At 44.0% G+C, this 18,036-nt stretch overlaps 1 protein-coding gene across 1 annotated transcript in view; it reads right to left on the bottom strand.

The window, feature by feature from the left end:
• Positions 1–17,521, bottom strand: part of FAM204A (family with sequence similarity 204 member A) — a 550,935-nt gene extending 533,414 nt beyond the window's left edge. Inside the window, exon 1 of the mRNA XM_069611905.1 lies at positions 17,279–17,521. Coding sequence (XP_069468006.1) covers positions 17,279–17,482 — 204 coding nt within the window. The 5' untranslated portion in view covers positions 17,483–17,521. The remainder of the gene's footprint in view (positions 1–17,278) is intronic.
• Positions 17,522–18,036: the final 515 nt, after the last annotated feature.

Below are 18,036 nucleotides of genomic sequence, written 5' to 3'. Positions count from 1 at the left end.
ACCAAGATGGTGCCCAAGTTACCACGTCCTGTGAACTAGAACGGATACACTAATAAATAGCTAGAGTGAGGCTGCTTAGCAACGACCGAATGCCACACCGTACCGAGGCAGATTCCAGCATCAGACAGACGTGTCTCTAGAGGCTACACGATCCCAAGGTACGCGTTAGTCTCGCTTAATATTTTAACAATCACGACTCAGCGCAAGCAATCGTATATACTGATTACATTGTTTATGAAGGAGACGCCATTCTCCTCCCCTTGACAACATGTCTTTGCTACTGAGAAATTCAATCCCCTTCACGGGGTAAAAGGTAGGCAATTCTTTTCGCACAAATTAGGTTAATATCATGAATGAGCAGTTACAGTCGCTCACATTGAGGATGTTTTCTGTATTCGTAGGAACAGATTGCAAGGCAATCTTTGAGGCATGTTATGTCTCACACAACTTTTTGCAAAATCTATGTGGGAGACGCTGTTTCCATCCCCAAAGCTGGTTGTTGGATGGATGTAAGAAGGCTGCAGCACGAACATTAAGAAACACTATCAGCATTATGAGGCCCAAGGAAGGCAATTATTTATATGAATTACTGTCTTTTGCACAGTAGGCTTGAATAATATTATAAATCCATCGGGTAGCAATCTACTCATAGGCACCAATGATTATAATTTTTCCAGACACAAAGTTATTGGCCAAGTCCAAAATTGAATAAGAATACTTACCACCTACAAAAGGAATGACCTAGAGGTGAGGACTGATCTAGAGGTGAGTGTATTTGGACTATATTTAAAAAGGCACACAATATGCAATGAACATCTGGGGTCCGACTGAGGGACCCTGCACTGTTTTTTGAGCGCTTTGTCCCTCCACAGACCCCCTTCTTTAATCATGACATTAGGCTAATGTTATGTAATTTTATCGACAGTGAATGAACTCATCTGAATTGTATGAGAAACATTTTCTCCTACCTTCCTTATCGGAAGATACCAATTGACAGGTTAGAGCTCCATGGAATCTTTAATAGAGCCAACATTTAGTTAATTATGATAAACCTTTTCATTTTCTAAGGAAATATTTTTATTTATCTTTTCTAGATAAAACCATTGAAACGGCTGATATCTAAAACCTGAAGAAGGGCATTAAATTCCCGAAACGCGTAGTGTGCGTAGGAGAGACTGCTCCGAGTAATGTCTGCATATATAAGCACCAGACTCCTATCAGGATATTGGGACAGAGTCACAAAAGTCATAAGGAAATGTCACATGAAAGTTCATATGAACTTAATATGTGTGATACAGTGTCCATTTGTCAAGAGTTTGTTTGAAAACACTGTATAAATGACCATGTACTGATGTTATACCGTCATTTGAATATCAACAGAAGTATATGTTGAATTGCTTAATCAATTCTGATTTTATAATGATAGAAAAACTTATTAACTAAGAAACCAGCATGGAGTCATTTTGATTATACTGAATTTTTCCAATTATTTTGTTATTTGAGTGCCCTAGTTTGTCCCCCGATGACCTTCGAAGGATCTTCTTCACTGCTCTTTTTGTATTCTGCCATTCGCCGTGCTCTGGGTGGTCTCGTTTGTCATTTCTATTCTTCCCTTTGTCAGTGCCAATTTCTTAGTATTGCTCTCTTTGGATTGCTCCACGACAGTTTTCGTCAAGACATTTTAATAGTCTTGTGTGCTTTGTCTTTATTCGTCGTTGTTGGATGGATGTAAGAAGGCTGCAAAGGTTGATCAGTCACTTTGTTGCTCAGATGAACGTCCAATAGAGTCTCACTTGTTACCATAGTTGGTAGATCTTTCTTCCTTGTCTTGGCATTCAATGTTGCCAGTATTGCGCTGGTCATCTGTGCTTTTCCAGCGCAATCGCTTCGGGCAATCTCAAATAGACGGGTCTGCCACATGTCACTCGCCTCAGCTTCTATATTGATCCAATCCTGAATTCTGACTATGAATGTCTCAAAATATATTTGTTTAGAATGGATTAATGCTAATAATGTTGCCTGATCCTTCATTGCCTCTATATTGGCTTCATAGAATTTCAGGAATGGAATCAATGCTTGTGATGTTATGGTTAGGAGCATATTCTGTAAATCGACCATTGATGTTGCTAATGGGTCTCTTGGGCAACCTCTTGGTAAAAATGCAATGGCATTCATCATCTGATCTCTCATTGTTATTGGTAACCGCTTCGGTTGCATATTCGAGCTCTCCGAATATCTGAATTCCGGCATCACTGACTTATCTTCTTGAGCATCTATGGGAGAATATACGAACCGCTGTGGCTGTAATGGAGAACATCCAGGTCCAGGTGTTGAGGTCGGCTGTGTGTTCATATTCTTTGAGTCACATATTTCTCTAAATACTTCTTTCCTTTTCTCGCGATTGCTCATCAGCATCTCAATTCAATAATGTCTATTGACAGTCAGGTGGGTCGCCTGATGGGTGTCTCATTATTTAGGAGTGAATTGTCTACTGGTTTTAATTTTTGAGCCGGTTATTGTTGCCAACGCTGTTTAGGCAGGATAGCTTTATTTTTTTGAGTCATTTCCAGCTTTATAGGTGGTAGATGCCGTCTATATTCACTGGCTTGTTCTGTTGTACTACGTGGTGGAGAAATCAGAGATCCATGCATCAGTGCCGTAAGATCAGTATTTTGAACTATTATAGGTTTCATGTCACGTAAAAGCATTCCGTTCTTACTTTTATTGTGCTTTTGGTTTTCTTTGATGAGCTCCGTTGGCAACATGTCCACATCAGCTAGTGGTGGTGCGAGAATCTCTCGTTGTAGAAATTCTGCTTTGTGGATCTTATTCCACAGATCACTTTTATCTGCCGGTAGAAGCGCACTCTCATTCTCTCTCACCTCACCTTTTCTCCATGCTTTCATCAGGCCTCCTACGGCGGAATATTTCTTCTTCTCATGATTTGGGTCAGGATATTTTTCCACCCATTCTGAAACTCTCATGGACGTCTCTGCACCTTCTACGTCCTGCAGTCTCTGATCCGAGTGGTCCTGCCGTAAGGTTTCATTAATCTGCGGGGGATTAGAGTCTTGTATCAGTGTTATTGTACGGATATGTCCATCAAGCGTAACTGTTCCCGAAACAACAGGATCATTAAGATCTCATCTGACATCACAGTCTTAGAATGCAATGGAGGGGAAACGTCCGGATCGGAAATAGTTTTAGTTCAGTGTCGTGTTACAGGCCCGACGGGAGCTACCATGTTATTAGTTGTAATGTAAGCGCATGCAGCAAAAAAGCAAAACCAAAAGTCGCGTGCTGTAGCGAACAGGGGACAGAGTTTCACTCCCCAGGTTGAGTGAATTCAGCCGTAACTTACGGCGGGGTGACTTTCAACAGCCTTTCGAACAGACTATCGGCCCCTCTTAAAGAACGTCACCAGGAGCCTTTTCACACATGCCTCAAATCCTACAGCCTGCTTTCTTCTGTCATCAGGTCCACCCCCACAACCATGGTAACACTAGAAACACTGGTAACACTCCACATCACTAAGAGGCTAATGGCCATGGCTCAAAGGGCAGACCCGGCAGTCAAAGTGGACAAAAGGGCATGGGGAACTAGTGCTTGAATATTGAATAAGGGCTAGTGAGCTTCTAGGCGCTCACTATGTAATACAAGCCCCTCCGATAGCACCTCGCCATACATATCCTCTCAAATCGTGCAAGAGAGAATCTTCCTCCAGAGGTTACCACCCCTCAGATGCACCACTCAGACGCACAAAACCCTACAGAAGCTAGGAGAGGAGGGAAGCAAGAATAGAGGGAGGTACAAACAAAGACAGAACAGGAGGGCAAGGTGCCCAGAGCCAACGCGTCCGTGGGCGCACTAGTACGGGAGGGAGAGCAGGAGGAGTCCACGTTGGCTGGTAATCCGGGTTAACTGAGGGTTCCAATGAGGGGGTCCAATGTAAGACGCCAATGTCAGACGCATCTATCACGGGCAAGGATTACCTACAAGTCGCTTGCACTCGCACGCTGCTAACACCACAGCTACGGTCTCAGCTCCGTCCACAGCTCTAGTCTCAGCTCTCCTGGACACCAGCCCGAGAGATTAGAGGAAAGAACCTCCAAGAAAGTAGAATTGCTTAGCTACTGTGTCAAGCCAAACCAAGCCATGCAACAATAGAGCAAGGCAGCTTCCGACACTCACTTCTGGTGTCAAAATGTATTTCTAAGCATTCAGTCCATAAGTACCAATGGGGGCCCAGACTCTAGGAGGAGCACGGAATATCAAATTCGACTAGGGGAGAGGGATCCCCATTACTGTGGCATTCTGCCTACCACAGAAGCATCATCTGCCTCTTCTGCCATTGTGTTCAGTGAATGAAAGCCTTCCCCTTATGCTATGCTGCCACGGGTCTCTGAATAGGCAATGATGCTGGACAGACCACAGGGTCCACAGGCAGCCTTGCGATAAGAGCACACTCTGGACTTGGATAAAGGGCCTTCCCCTCTTGAGTTCGAGTATTTTGTTGCCATGAGATCAGGGGCTGTGTGTCACAATGCTGCTCCTCCTCCAGGGGCGCTTAAGCACTCAGTTAGGAGCCGCTACCCCAGCACCCGCTCGCACAAAAACACACGTGCCGATCCCCCAGTGATTGGCCACATGAACGGTGCAAACCAGATGTACTCTAGTGAATCTTAATGTTCAACTCTTAGCGCGGAGTAATTAATTATTATTTATTCGCTTTCCCCCATAACCCACCCCTCACGAGCACGGAAGAAACCCAATCACTGCAAACGTGTCCCGGGTCCAACCAGCTATGGTATGCATCAGCATGAACTGCCGCATAGCCGCAGAGGCTCCTGCTGGGGCAGAAGCACAGTGCCCTGAGACACGGTGTGCGCCGCTCTCAGTAAGCAGAACGCAGCACACACAAGTCCAGTAAACAGACCCTTGTCGCCATTGTTGTGTTCTCGGGGGCTGCACCATATTTGCTTTGGCTGGTACCTCATCTAAAGTATCCTGCAAGACCATTTTGTATAGTTAACCACTGTTGGGACAAGGGTCTTGGGAGATGCCGTTTTTGCAAGACTCGGCACAGAGCTGAGGCGTCAGAGAATGCACCCAGCAAGTTGAAGCTTGGGCTGTGCAGCAAGCGGCAGCACCCCGATGCTCCACCTGGCAAAGAGGCCATGCAGTCTACGGACCTGCAGACAGCTAAGAACACTCAAGAGACTAAAGGGAACATTCAGGGCAGTGAAGAAACGGTCGTATGTATATAGTTACTGCTAGTGCAATTGGTGATTAAACACGTTACGCTTATACCGTTTAGTTTTATGTTAAGTCACAACGTAATTGGCAACGAGGAGTGAACTTAATGTTATCACGGTGCAAGGGGCGGCGCCACCTCCAGCATTCCTGCAGTCATCAGATAGGCCTGTGGCCCCAGTTGGATCCTCCAATTGCCATGTACTTAATTGCAGAGAGAGCCAAAGATTATCCCAAGGAAGGAAGAGGGCCATGCTACTCAACGCTATGGGGGTCGAAGGCCAGAGGATCTTTGCAGGATTGAAGCCAGAACCAGCTGAGGACAACACTGACAATGTGTGTAAAGAGGTCATCAGGCAGACAGTAAAAAGATTCTCAAACAAGGAGAATACCGTGTTGGACAGAATAAGGTTGTACACCAGGAAGCAGGAAAGTGCACAGCTAGTGGATGATTACGGCACAAGACTGAGGGAGGTGGCTTTGATTTGCAAATTTGGTGGCAACACAGAAAACATGATTTGCGACATGCTGATAGTGCGTATAGACATTAAGAAGGTGCCAGACAAATTCATAAAATCAAAAAGAAACTGCAGTTGCAAAAGGCAGTTCAGATTGCAAGAGCGGCCGAAGAAAGCTTGCTCAGACATAAAGAATGGGTGGGATGCCTACAGACTAGTGAAGTGGAAGCGGTTCAGTATAGAGGAAGCAGAGAGACATCCAAGAATTAGGTCAGCGGTGAAAGAGGGTGGAAGAAGGGACCCCTAAAATGCCATAGGTGCATCAGTACTCGACATCTGGCTAACAACAAGGAATGTCCAGTCAAGAGCAAAGAATGCTTCAAATGCAAAAGATTAGGGCACATTGCGGTTGCTTGCAAGTGGTGAAGAAAGAAAATAACACCCATAGATGCTAATGGGGACATGGGAGGCAACAGATCCTCCGAAGACAGACACACTGTCATCATGGTAAATAGCTTGACGGCTTGGCGAGAGAAGCTGCACTGCATAATTAAAGTGGATGGCAACAAGACCAGAGAGATGGCTGACTTTGAGTCAGACCTGACCATATTGCCAATTCATACCTACAAAGACATGGTGCAGCAAGACAAAGTTGAGGTGAGAAGATCGAAACACAGGTTTCTAAGCGCGGACCCGGGGATCGAACCTGTGTTGCTCCGTGTCGTCTTGCTTCCAAGGCGAGCGCGTTGCCGCTGAGCTATCCTCCCGAGACAATGGGTACAATCAAGAATTATGTACACAAGATCGGATTGAGGCAAAGTGCAGTCCCAGTCAAAAAGAGGGTGAGACCAGCGCCAGCGACAACTAGAGGTGCGCTGCAGATCCAACTTAAAAATATGGTCAAAAAGGGCACGATCAAAACGGTAGAGTCATCGGAATGGTTAAACCCGGAGCGCCCAATAAAAAAGCAGCACTCAAATTACAAGAATTTGCATCGCCCTGCGCAGCCTAAACATGATAGTGACAACCGCTGCAGAGTATAAATGAACTGATTCAGATGATGAAGAAGGCCAAGTACTTTTCGAAATTGGACATGAGAGATGCATACCATCAAATTAGTTTGTACAAATAGTCTAGAGCTCTCACGGCGTTCATCACTCCATTTGGCACGCATCAATTCACCAGAATGCCATTTGGTCTGTCCCCAGCTGCTTTGGCTTACAATTTCGCAACATTGGAAACATATCGTATTTCCAGGACAACATTCTCATATATGCAGAGGATGTAGAGACCTATGATGATTGCTAAGGGAAGTACTCGCAAAACTGAAAGAGGCTGGAGTGGAGTTGCAAAATTAAAAATGCGTGATAAAAAGCGAGTGAAGTAGAGTACCTGGGATACAAGATTTCAAGAGAAGGTATTAGTCCATAGCAAAACCCGTTACAAGTGATTGTCAAAGCCCCAGGGTCCACCAACAAGGAAGAACTACGATCCTTCCTAGGACTCACAGAATACTATGTGAAATGTGTACCCAGTAACTCCAAAATGACAGCGTTTATGAGGGAATTATTACAAAAAAAGGGAAGAGTATGAATGGTGGCCGCAGCAAAAGAGCCTTTGATGAGGTAAAGACGAGGATAATAGTAGCCCATGCCTACGACCATTCAAACTGATGTGGAAAACATACATCTGCACGGGTGTGAGCGCATATGGACTGGAGGCAACGCTGACCCAGAAAAGAGGAGATACAAAGCATACTTTGGCGTTTGAGTCCAAAGCATTGTCAGAGGCCGAGATGAACTACTCCACTGCAGAGAAACATATGTTTAGTGTGCCTGGGCAGTGGGGTATCTCAGGACATATGTATGGGGCACAAAATTTAATCTGGTCACCAACCACAAACCATTGGTAGATGTGCTGAGCCTGGGAGGAACAGAAAAGTCAACCTCAAGATTGGCACGCATAGCGGAAAAACTGCAAGAATATACCTACGAGATAATGCATATAGCAGGGTGGAAGAATGCCCAAGCTGACTGCATGTCGTGTTTGCTCGAAAGAGGCTGTGCTACAACCACTTTCATTGAAAATGAATGAGTTATGGGCTCAGAAGGTAACTTAAGAAGCAAGGAGTTCATGGAGATGAGTGAGAGCCATTGTAGAGAAGAAGCAGCCAATGATGAGACTAGAGTTAAAGTGGCTGGATGGGTCAAGAACAGATGGCCTAGAGAAAGAGCTCTACCGGTAGGTTTGAGGCCGTACTGGAAGGTAGATGATGAAATTTATGAGGCCGATGGGCTGGTGATCAAGTCATTCAACCCATGGGAATGAGAAAAATAGTTCTGTGCAGAGCTCACTTAGGGAGCAACATTATAGGTCGCAGAGTGAGGGAGCCTTACTGGTGGCCATGTATGGACCAAGACATATGAACGATGATGAAAGGTTCCATGAGTGCAGAAACAGCGGCAAGAGATTAAAAGTGAGGCAGACTCCATTGATCACCTTGTAAATTCCTGGAAAGAGTGTGGCACAAGCTGGGCTTGCACTTTATTGGATGCAATGCCAGGTATGCAGTGGTAATGATTGACCTATCAAATGGGCTTGTGGAGAGAATCAATAGATTTCACAAAGGTGCCATGCAGTTGGCCGCAGCCTCAGGCATGGACCCCCACAAGACAGTAAAGGAAGCAGTGGCTGCCCGTCTCATGCCTAATGGCACCACAAATGTTTCCCTGTTCCACATGCTAAGGGGGAGAAGGGCTGCATCCACGTTGGTACCACCATGGCTATTCAAAGTGAGGGAAGACGACTCCATAGACATGGAAGACGTGGTCTGGAGAACCAAAAGGAGCAAGCAACAGACGAAGAATTGGAGGGGCCAAGTGAAGCACAGCCCACAGAACTGAGATTGAAGAAGGTGATATTGTAGAAATGTGTCTGCCTTACAAGGACCAAAGCACAGGGTCAAAGTACAGTAAACATGTCCAGGTAGTGCAAAGAGGCACACTTATGCACTCAAGACAGGAAACAATGTAACCTCGAAAGGGTGGCAATGTTTGAGAAAAGGCTCAAGGAAGTACACAAGCAATCCGCACTTGTTCGAGCCCCTCAGATGAAGGGTGTGGTGGAAGAGAAGGAAGAAACCAGAGAAGAAAATACACCAGAACTGATCGATGAGACAATAAGAGAAAAAGAAGACCTCAAGAGATGAACAAGATCTGCAATGTGAATGGGACGTAGCAACGTCCATTAGAGGCAAAGGAGAAGATGAAACACCACGTGCACTGAGTGGAGGAGGCCACAGCGCGAGAGTCGTTTGTGGTACGAGGACTTTATAATGGAGTAGGACCAAGTTGCTCTACAAAAAGGAGGTATGTGGGGACATGGGTCTCGGGGGATGCGGTCTCGGCTGTATCCTCACAAGACTCGGCACGGATCTTGGGCGTGAGAGAGCGCACCCAGCAAGTTGAAGCAGCGTCAAGGTGAGGCACAAGGCAGCACCCCGACGCTCCTCCTGCAGGGAGGCCCTGCAGGCTGAGAACACCCAGAGACTAAAAGGAACATTGAGGGCAGTGAAGAAACTGTCCTATGTTTATAGTTACTACTTGTGCAATTGGTGATTAAACAAGTTACCCTCACAACAGTGTGACATTGTATGTTGAGCCACTACAACCACTGTATTTCCAAACCAAAAAACAGAACTAAGTAAATATAAAACACACACAAATGACACACCAAATGCAGAGCACTAACAATATATCGGTAAAAAATTGGGAGAGCATCTACACAATGGCTTAGTTAAAAGCACTTACAGAAGTACATTCTGGATTTGGTTGCTGATTTGGGGAGAGAAAGTAATCCCTGTGGATACACATATAAATCCCAAAGCATGTATGCGCTATTATGATCAGGATAGAGCAGTGGTGGGAATTGAAAAATGTAAAGTGGGATCCCACAAGGGCCGAGTTCGGGGCAGAGTTTGGAGGAGGGGCGCAGATCCGAAGGGGCGGAGCTGGCAGTTGAACTCCACTCAAAGGAAATGTTTAAAATCTTTGTTCAGAGGCAGTTGCTGTGAGGTTATATATGAATACTGGGTCCTAGCGTATGACTTTCTGCAATTCCTTATAAATAAACAAGTGCTATAAAATGTGTTTGACCAGGGGATGGGTTGGCCTGGTCGCTTGTCTATATATTCAGAGCAGAGGTGGGGGTATTTGTGCCTCTGTAGTGAAAATCAAAAAGTTGGCAACCATGAACTCACAGTTTAATTTCCTAATAACTGCTGTCAGCACAACAGAAGCATGTATTTGTGAATAAGCAGTTTGGCAAGCATATAACATATAATCTGTGATAAAACTCAAAGGAAAGTGTAGTCCGAAAAAAGAAACATTTCAAATAGAAAGTTTAAGCAGCATTTTTGAATTTGGTAATGAATTCTTTTTTTCTATGAAAGTGTAAAATGCACATTTGGAAACCAATAGTGCGCCCAGTGGCCACTTTTAGAGAAAAAATAATGTACTGTCTTTCTGGTGCAAATTATACCTTATACAAACAATTTAATAACATTGATGGAAAAGAGGAAAGGAAGAACAATTAAACAAGAAAAAAGATCAAACACAAATCATAAAAATCCATACATAAAATAAAAAATTCATTTGTTCTACTGCACGTACCTAAAATGGTGATGTTTAATCATAAATATATAAAAGTCCAATCTAATCTTTAGAAGGACCGCACATTACACAATCAAACCACATGTTACTCCATTCCATGAAAACAGGAGAATAAAATCGAGGAACCTGACGAAGAAAGTTCTAGTTTGTTCACTGGACATTTCCACATATTAGTTATACATTTCCGCCCTTTCACTCAAGGCGGATTTCAATTTATAAAAAATAACCATTAAAAATCTCACCAAAGCAAGTACTAAAAATAGCTGTGTTGCATTCATTAGTCTTTTCTAGAGATCAGGTATAATAACTCTGGAAATACAGTTGACAAAGGAACCCAAGTGCTTTATTCTTTCGGCAACTAGTGTCTCACATTTCATTACCATATGGAAGTGCAGAATCCACAGGTTCTTAATTCACTGGGAATGTTCCAACGAGGAACCATGACATCTAATGCTGGCAGGCAAATTAAACAACATTTCATAAACCATGTTCTATATACCTGTGATGGAAATTTCATTAAATATAGTTTTGTATTGGGCTTGGTGATGTTCCACAGAGATCGATTACTGTAACATTTCAATATTAGTAAGTCTTCACTATCTACAATGTTATCCCACCTAGCAATTTATTGTTCATTACCCAATGCGAGTCATCATCGTTCACCCCTGTGATTTCCATAAACCTTTTGCAACGTTTGGTGTACTTCCTGATGTACAGATTGGTGCCTTTCCTCAGCATTTCACATAACATGAAGCCTAAACCAGGACTTTCCATACCCGTCACCTTCCCATACAAAATAAGGCATGTTTTCACATATGTGACCACCACGATAGTAGCTCAGGCTCGACCCTTATGGCACTAATTGGTACTGAATTGGGAAAGCTAAGGACATGTCTCGATACGAGGCCTTCAATAATGTCAAAATGTCTTCTCCTACCAAACGGAACTAACTCCGCTCCATATAAAACCATCATTGACAAATTCCCTCCAGAAAAATTCAACCACTGTCACTAAAGAAAAGGCACACAATCTGTAATTAAATCGACTTCATCAGTGAAATACACACTCTTGCCTTATCTCTCATTCTACTTCTCTGTTTCACCAAGGCCTTTGTCACTGATCCCAGCGAACACAAAGAATCAACCTATTTGATTCGCTCGTTGTCAATTGTCCAAAATAATGTTTCTTGCACCTTTTACCAGTTATGGTCATTGTCAAGGATTTAGAAGTGTTGATAACTAGGATATTCAGACTTAAACAAGAGGCAACACCCTCAAGGATGCGTTGAAGACTGGCAAGAGTAAAGTCTAGTAAGATGAGATCATCCGCATAGGCTATGCAGTTCACTCCGAGACCTTCAAATCTGGGTGGATAACCGCCCCATCCAAGACTGTTCTCCCAAAGGTTGGCAATGTACAGTTTGAAAAAAGTAGGGGCAACAACACAGCCCTGACGAACCCCCGTTTACCTTAACGCTCCCTGAGAGATCTCCACCCGTGTTCAATCTCACTCTAACTTCATTGCCAGAGTATAATTGCTGCAGCATATGCAGCAAGCCTGGATCAATCCCTCGACCACTACCTTATTCCAAGGGTCACAATCTATCCACAGAATCAAAGGCAGATTTGCGACAGTCCTAATAGCTGCCCCACCATCCTGAGCTAAGCAGGAGTGCTAACCCACTCATCACTGTCCCCATCCCCTTCCTGCACCCTGTCTGCAGTGGGCTAAACCTTTGTATGGCATTTGCCCGATTCATAAGGTCTTTCAACACAAAATTGGGCAATATATTAGATGTTGTGTCGATAAGTGCAATGGGTCGGTAACTAGTAGGTAGCTCCCCCACCCACTTTTTATAAATAGGGACTACAATTGCTTGCTTCCATGTTACTTGAATAGTCACACTAGATCGTTATGTCGGCCTACAGATCAATATTGTTTTTAAATAGGCAGATTGATATACCATGAGGACCACATGAGAGACAGCTCTTTGGTTTTTCAATGATCATTTTTATATACTATCAAACTGAAATGTCCACTGTTCAACCTGGCTGTGCACTTTCTCAGATTCTGAATTGGCCGCACTGGTACAAAACCCCTCGAGAGATGTGCCACCCAGACACTTTCTAAGACACAGGAAGACTGAGATTTACAATGTAGCTCATCCTTTCTATTTAGTTTCCAATAGATACTTCTAGCATCTTTACTTTTTTTTTATGTTTGCACTTAAAAGTCTTGGTTCACTTAATAAATTCCTGGACTTTATAATTCTTTAACCAATTTTTGTGCATTTGATTCAAGACGTGTATTTGTACTTTCTTTTTTACGGTCCTAATATCCCTTTTAATGGTTTGTTTTCTGATATTTACCGTTTTATCAAATGGTTTCCCTTTGTCCTCTGGAAACATTTGCTGGTTCCACTTAGGCTCTGTTTTAACCATCTCTTCAAATGGTTGTAGTGAACTCTTTTGGTGAACGGGGGAAACTTCTTTCCTTCGAGTGGTACTCCCACCACCTAATCAGTTCCCTATTCACTATGGCACAGTTTTTACTAATCAGAATTAACCTATTCCCTACACTGTTGGTGACTATGTTGACGCATGCAGATTTTACATTAGCACGTTTTATACAATATCGAAGAAATTAAGTCAATTTTTAATGAGGCAGACATGCCAAACCACGTTGGTTGAGGGCTTGACTGAGTGTTAAAGTGTGTATTAAGCTGTGTGAATCCCAAAGAGCCAGAAACATTGCCCAAATCCATCCATATTTCATTGTATTCCTCATATTCTTGTTTAATTGCATCACACTGAATATTGCTACCATTGTCTAGCTCATTAAATGATATTTCTATACATGGACATGTGCAATTAAAGTCCCCTGCTGTTATTATCGCAAAACATCTTGCTTACACCATTCGATCAGTATGGACTCTAGCTCGTTGATTACCTCATTATTCTGTTCTCTTACCGGATTGTAATACATATTACCGATTAGAGTCTTGATCACTGTGTTGCCACAGCGATCACAAACGCTAGTTACCAACAGTGCCTCCGAAAGAACGTTGATCCTTTGAAACAATCTTCCTTGGCAATTTTCCACTGCAGTCAAAAGCCCTCCAAAGGCCTTCCCTTTTGAACTCTTTTTGCAGCTTTTGACTGAAGTGCAAAATCATCTAAAATTGGCACCATATTTAACAATGTTTCCTGAATCAACACTATGTCATAATCAGTCAAGTAATTACCAACCTTGTTATTCCGAAAACTACTGTGCCCACATGAGTTCCAACTTAATACACTAATTTCTTCTTTTTCCAAAGCCAGGTCTATTCCCCACTGAAGTTGTGAATGGTGAGGCAAGCCAAGACTAACTTGTTGGTTCTTGATCAAACCAAACATGCCTACGACTGTCATTTTCAATAGTGTATACTATATTATCTTTCTTTTTCAAAGCACCACTATATACATCGTGATGATCATTTGACATGGTCTAGGAACATATATTTCAAAGCCTCGAAGTAAGAAAGGCCGCCTGGCTAGCCAACACCATACGTTTTGAATGGAAGTGAACAGCAGATTTACCCAGCGATGATCAGTAAAATAAATGCACAAACTTTAAATTAGAGCTCGAAAATTGTCCTAATTTTGGTATAATTGACAATAGCTTCAGTACCCTAGCTAGATTTAGAGAAACCTCACGATCTTCCTCAAAAACAGATTCAAATATCAATGTAAGTGAATCATCAGTGGGAATCAGACGACTCCATAAATCGGGGCCGAGACCCTTCTCTCTCACAGACAGTACAATTTGCTTTCTTTCTCGGTCCAGGTGTGTTTAACTTATTTTCAACCATCATTACCATGGTGTGATTGTTTGCCTCCATTAAGTCATTCTCACCAACATGCCTGCTCCCATTTAGCTCAACATTGCCAATACTTTCCACCCTTGATCGTGCACATTCCCCGTGCTCCTCAATAGCACAGTTAACATTCAATGGGCGAGAAAAGCTCATGTCCCTCTTGGGATGCCCCATTCTCTTTTTCCTCTTCTTTCTTTTATTCACACACCCAGTGTTAGTGGTAGCTTTGGGTCCTTCTACAATTGCTAGATTAGTAGATTTGGCTTATTTGTTTCCATCTGTACTTCTTCATTCTCTGCTCAACATAGAGTTTTGCTGACTATCTTTAAATCACAATGATCTCAGCATTAGTTTCATTACTTTTGTTTAGATATTGTTCTCTATGTTGCGGAGAACTCAAAAGGTTCCTTACGAATTTTCTTAAGCCTTTATTTGCACTTTTAGCCAATCCTTTCATGTTTTTCGACTTTTTCAGATTGCTCATCCTTGTTCATAATTTGCTGAGATGGGACGTAGGCAGGGCTAAGTCTGTAACTTTGTATTGAACTTTCTGTATGCTAGAATTAGCCTCGGGGACTGCGATCATATTTCCATCTGCCAGCTTCTTATTTGGGGCCACTTGGGCAACGTTATTGCTCATTTATTTACAACTTTTGTCAAGCAAAATCATCATCTCCCTCAGCTTGATTAAAGTGGTGGGGTTAGACCTCACCTCCAAACCACAGTGTCGTATAGTCTTATGAATGACTGGAGGACTACATTTAATGCAGCCAGCGAGCTACCCCCCCCCAATTCAGAATGCTCTTGCTGCAAGGTGTCCTTCCCTGAGAATGGCAGGGAGGAATGATCTCCAACAATAGTGTGTGCACGGAAATAATCTTCGCCATATACCTCATCCACTGCCACCTCCTCTTGCTCCGGGGACTCAAACATCTTTGGCGAGATACTTAGAGGAGTGGATGCCGCTCATTACTCCTAGCATAGCCGTTATCAAGTATGGACTGAGGTATAGTACCTTCTGTGCTTTCTGCTCCTGTTCCAACATCAGATATGGCCTGTGCCACTTTATTATAAGTCTTTATGGTGGATTGCTGAAAGAAGGACGTGATCTTTTCCAGCTCGACATGGTTAGTAACCAACTTAAGATTCTTTCCTTTTTTGTCTAGCAGGGTTGCTTCCATGCTTCTTAAGTGATACCTGTTGGTTTTTCCACGCATGCTAATTAGTGATCACCCCCTTAACTGTGTAAGGCGCTTTGGTTCCAAGGGACTTAACCCAAAGTCACCACAGCGCTGTAAAACGACTATCACAGTGAGGTTGTCTTCCTAGAGTACAGCGACTCTTTAGTTATTCTCCTTGACTACAGGCTACTATCGCTGTTCAAACAAATAGAAACGCATGGCAGCTCAAAGGGAATCCATGCAGTTGCTGCCACGCTACTTGTACATGCAAGTATAAAGACCGTACACACAGGCTTTAAAACATGCTTGAACAGTAAAGTAATAGAACGGGAGCATATATATATAATGCTACATCTCGTCTATCAGCGTGCAATACCTAAAGTATGTTTGTGTCAAACTACGAACAGCTACGAGAAACAGGACGGCATCATAGCTTAGCACTGAGTAACTTTGCTACGACTCCCCCCCCAAACCTAAGTGCTCCCACTGGGACAAACCCAGAATTCATGCAAAGGCCCACTAACCCACCAATACCTTGCTTGAGCACCAAAGCGAAACCAGAGTTCAGCCTGACTACCACGTCTCTGCGACGCGTGACTCCCGAGAGGCCGCCTCAAACACCCCCAGGACTTCCAAGGTTCCAGGGCTCCCAGGCGCCAAGTACACCAGAATGCAGATGAGACCGGGACCGAGTAACCCGCTAGGAGCCTCGAGTGGGAGCCAGGCAGCGACACGAGACATTAGACTAGAGTAAGGAACCTCACAGCACCCAACGTCTGGCTATGTACTACACTGATCGTCAAGCCGCACTGGCAAGCGTAGAAGCATAGAATGGACCACCAGCCACTTCCAACAATCAATCCTTGCAATGTCTGGCTCTCCTCAGGTACACTTTTTTTATCCATCAGCAATGATTATTTGACACCAAGGCTTGAGCCTTATTACTCCATGCTCTAGGATTGAGTGTGTTGTTGTGGGATGGATTTTGTCATGGTCTGTGTGGACTTGCCACAGTAAGGCCTTTTTCAGAGGGTCTTTGCCGTGATGGGCCGTGGGTAGTGGTCAAAAGCGTTTGCAGTGGTGGCAGTAAGTCTCCTGATCACAGGGTTCGAGTTCTGATCCAGTCCTTGGCAGAAGTTTGTGCTTGGAACTCGGACCCAGCAAGAGCCGGCCCATTGACCAGCGTTCAGATAGAGTTAGGCAGGGTCTGAGATATTGTTGTACATTTTGAGTCAGGGGCGAGGGGGTTTGGCGGGGGGCGGGGGGGAGTTCTTCTAGGCTTGATGTACCAAATTGAACCTTTTTTCTTGGGATTTCTTGACTTACTTATTACAGGGGTCCATTGAGGGCTGTATGAATGGAATAGTCGTAAATACACACCCCAACACCACCCCCCACGATTACAACGACTCACAAAGATGTTTCAAGTTCTGCCTAAAACTGTAATGTCTTTGTGTATGCTGAAGTGTTGAAATGTCTCACAACATTCTGCGTGTCTTCTTTTGCATTTCAAACTGTAAATAAAAATTACATTTTAAAAACCAGGACAAAAGAATAAAAAGATTCGAAGGAATGGCAGCTGCGTGATTCGATGGGGTGGAGATTTGATTCAAAATATAGGGTCCTACGCGGTACACCGAGATCTTCCCATGAGTGGAGATTCCTTTTCCAATAGACCTTAAAGAAACCCTCTTTACATATGAGGGAGGAGTTTGGTTTCAATGGGGGCGGGCTTTCACGAGTGGGCTGTGCGGCGATTGGTTACGCATACTCTGAGGGGCGTGGTCTAAATGGTAGGGGCGTGTGTTTGTTATGTCGGAGCATTGCGTATGTCTCTGGCCCTGTTCTGCTACTCACAGCCCACATATTTGCAGAGACGCCGCTGGGGCAGGCTCCAGGATCTGCCGGGGGTCCTTCGTACGCCACAGCAGGTTGGACCTCTGCCTCCTCGTGGGGGGCCACATTTTGAAAGCTAGGCCCTGGCTCCTCCTCCTCCTCTTCGTCATCGCTTTCCCTCACCCCCTCTGGCAACAGACCGCTCCACATAGTCTCAGCACGCATGCGTAGAGCAAACTAAAGGACGATCTGCGCAATCGCACCAGCAGAGCACGACTAAAGAAACGTCATCACGCAATTTTGAGAAGGAGCACGCTACGTCATATTTTGGTTGGCGTCGCTATGGCGTCAGCGAACGAAGATTTGTTTACACTACCAGGCAAACGAGACAGGCTACAACCCTAATTCCACATGCCAAAAAAACACTGGCTAACGTTTCCGTGATAACAAGGATTCTGGTCACCATAATAGCAGACAAATATTTTTCGATGCATTTTGTAGCTTCGAGCCTTGCGACAGAGGGGCTGCATTGATCTGCCGCCCTGGCACCATATAAAAAACTGTAATTGGCAATGCCAACAGTTTGGGCTTTTGTCTAGGCATGGGAAAGGCGCTTGCCAGGTACTGCTTTAGTGGCATTAACGGTTCCATGTAATAATGTGCCACAAAAATATCGTCCTGCAAAAATATCGCCGAAAAATGGTCGTTTTTTGTGGCGACATTATTGCATGGAACATGCGGGGGCCAGGTCCCCGCAACCCCCACATTTATATATATAT

This window comes from Ambystoma mexicanum, chromosome 8, assembly GCF_040938575.1.
Source record: "Ambystoma mexicanum isolate Mex_15411 chromosome 8, UKY_AmexF1_1, whole genome shotgun sequence".
In the NCBI taxonomy this organism is placed as follows: domain Eukaryota; kingdom Metazoa; phylum Chordata; class Amphibia; order Caudata; family Ambystomatidae; genus Ambystoma; species Ambystoma mexicanum.
Note: the sequence above shows the minus strand (reverse complement) of the source record. Positions and strands in the feature narration are given on the sequence as shown.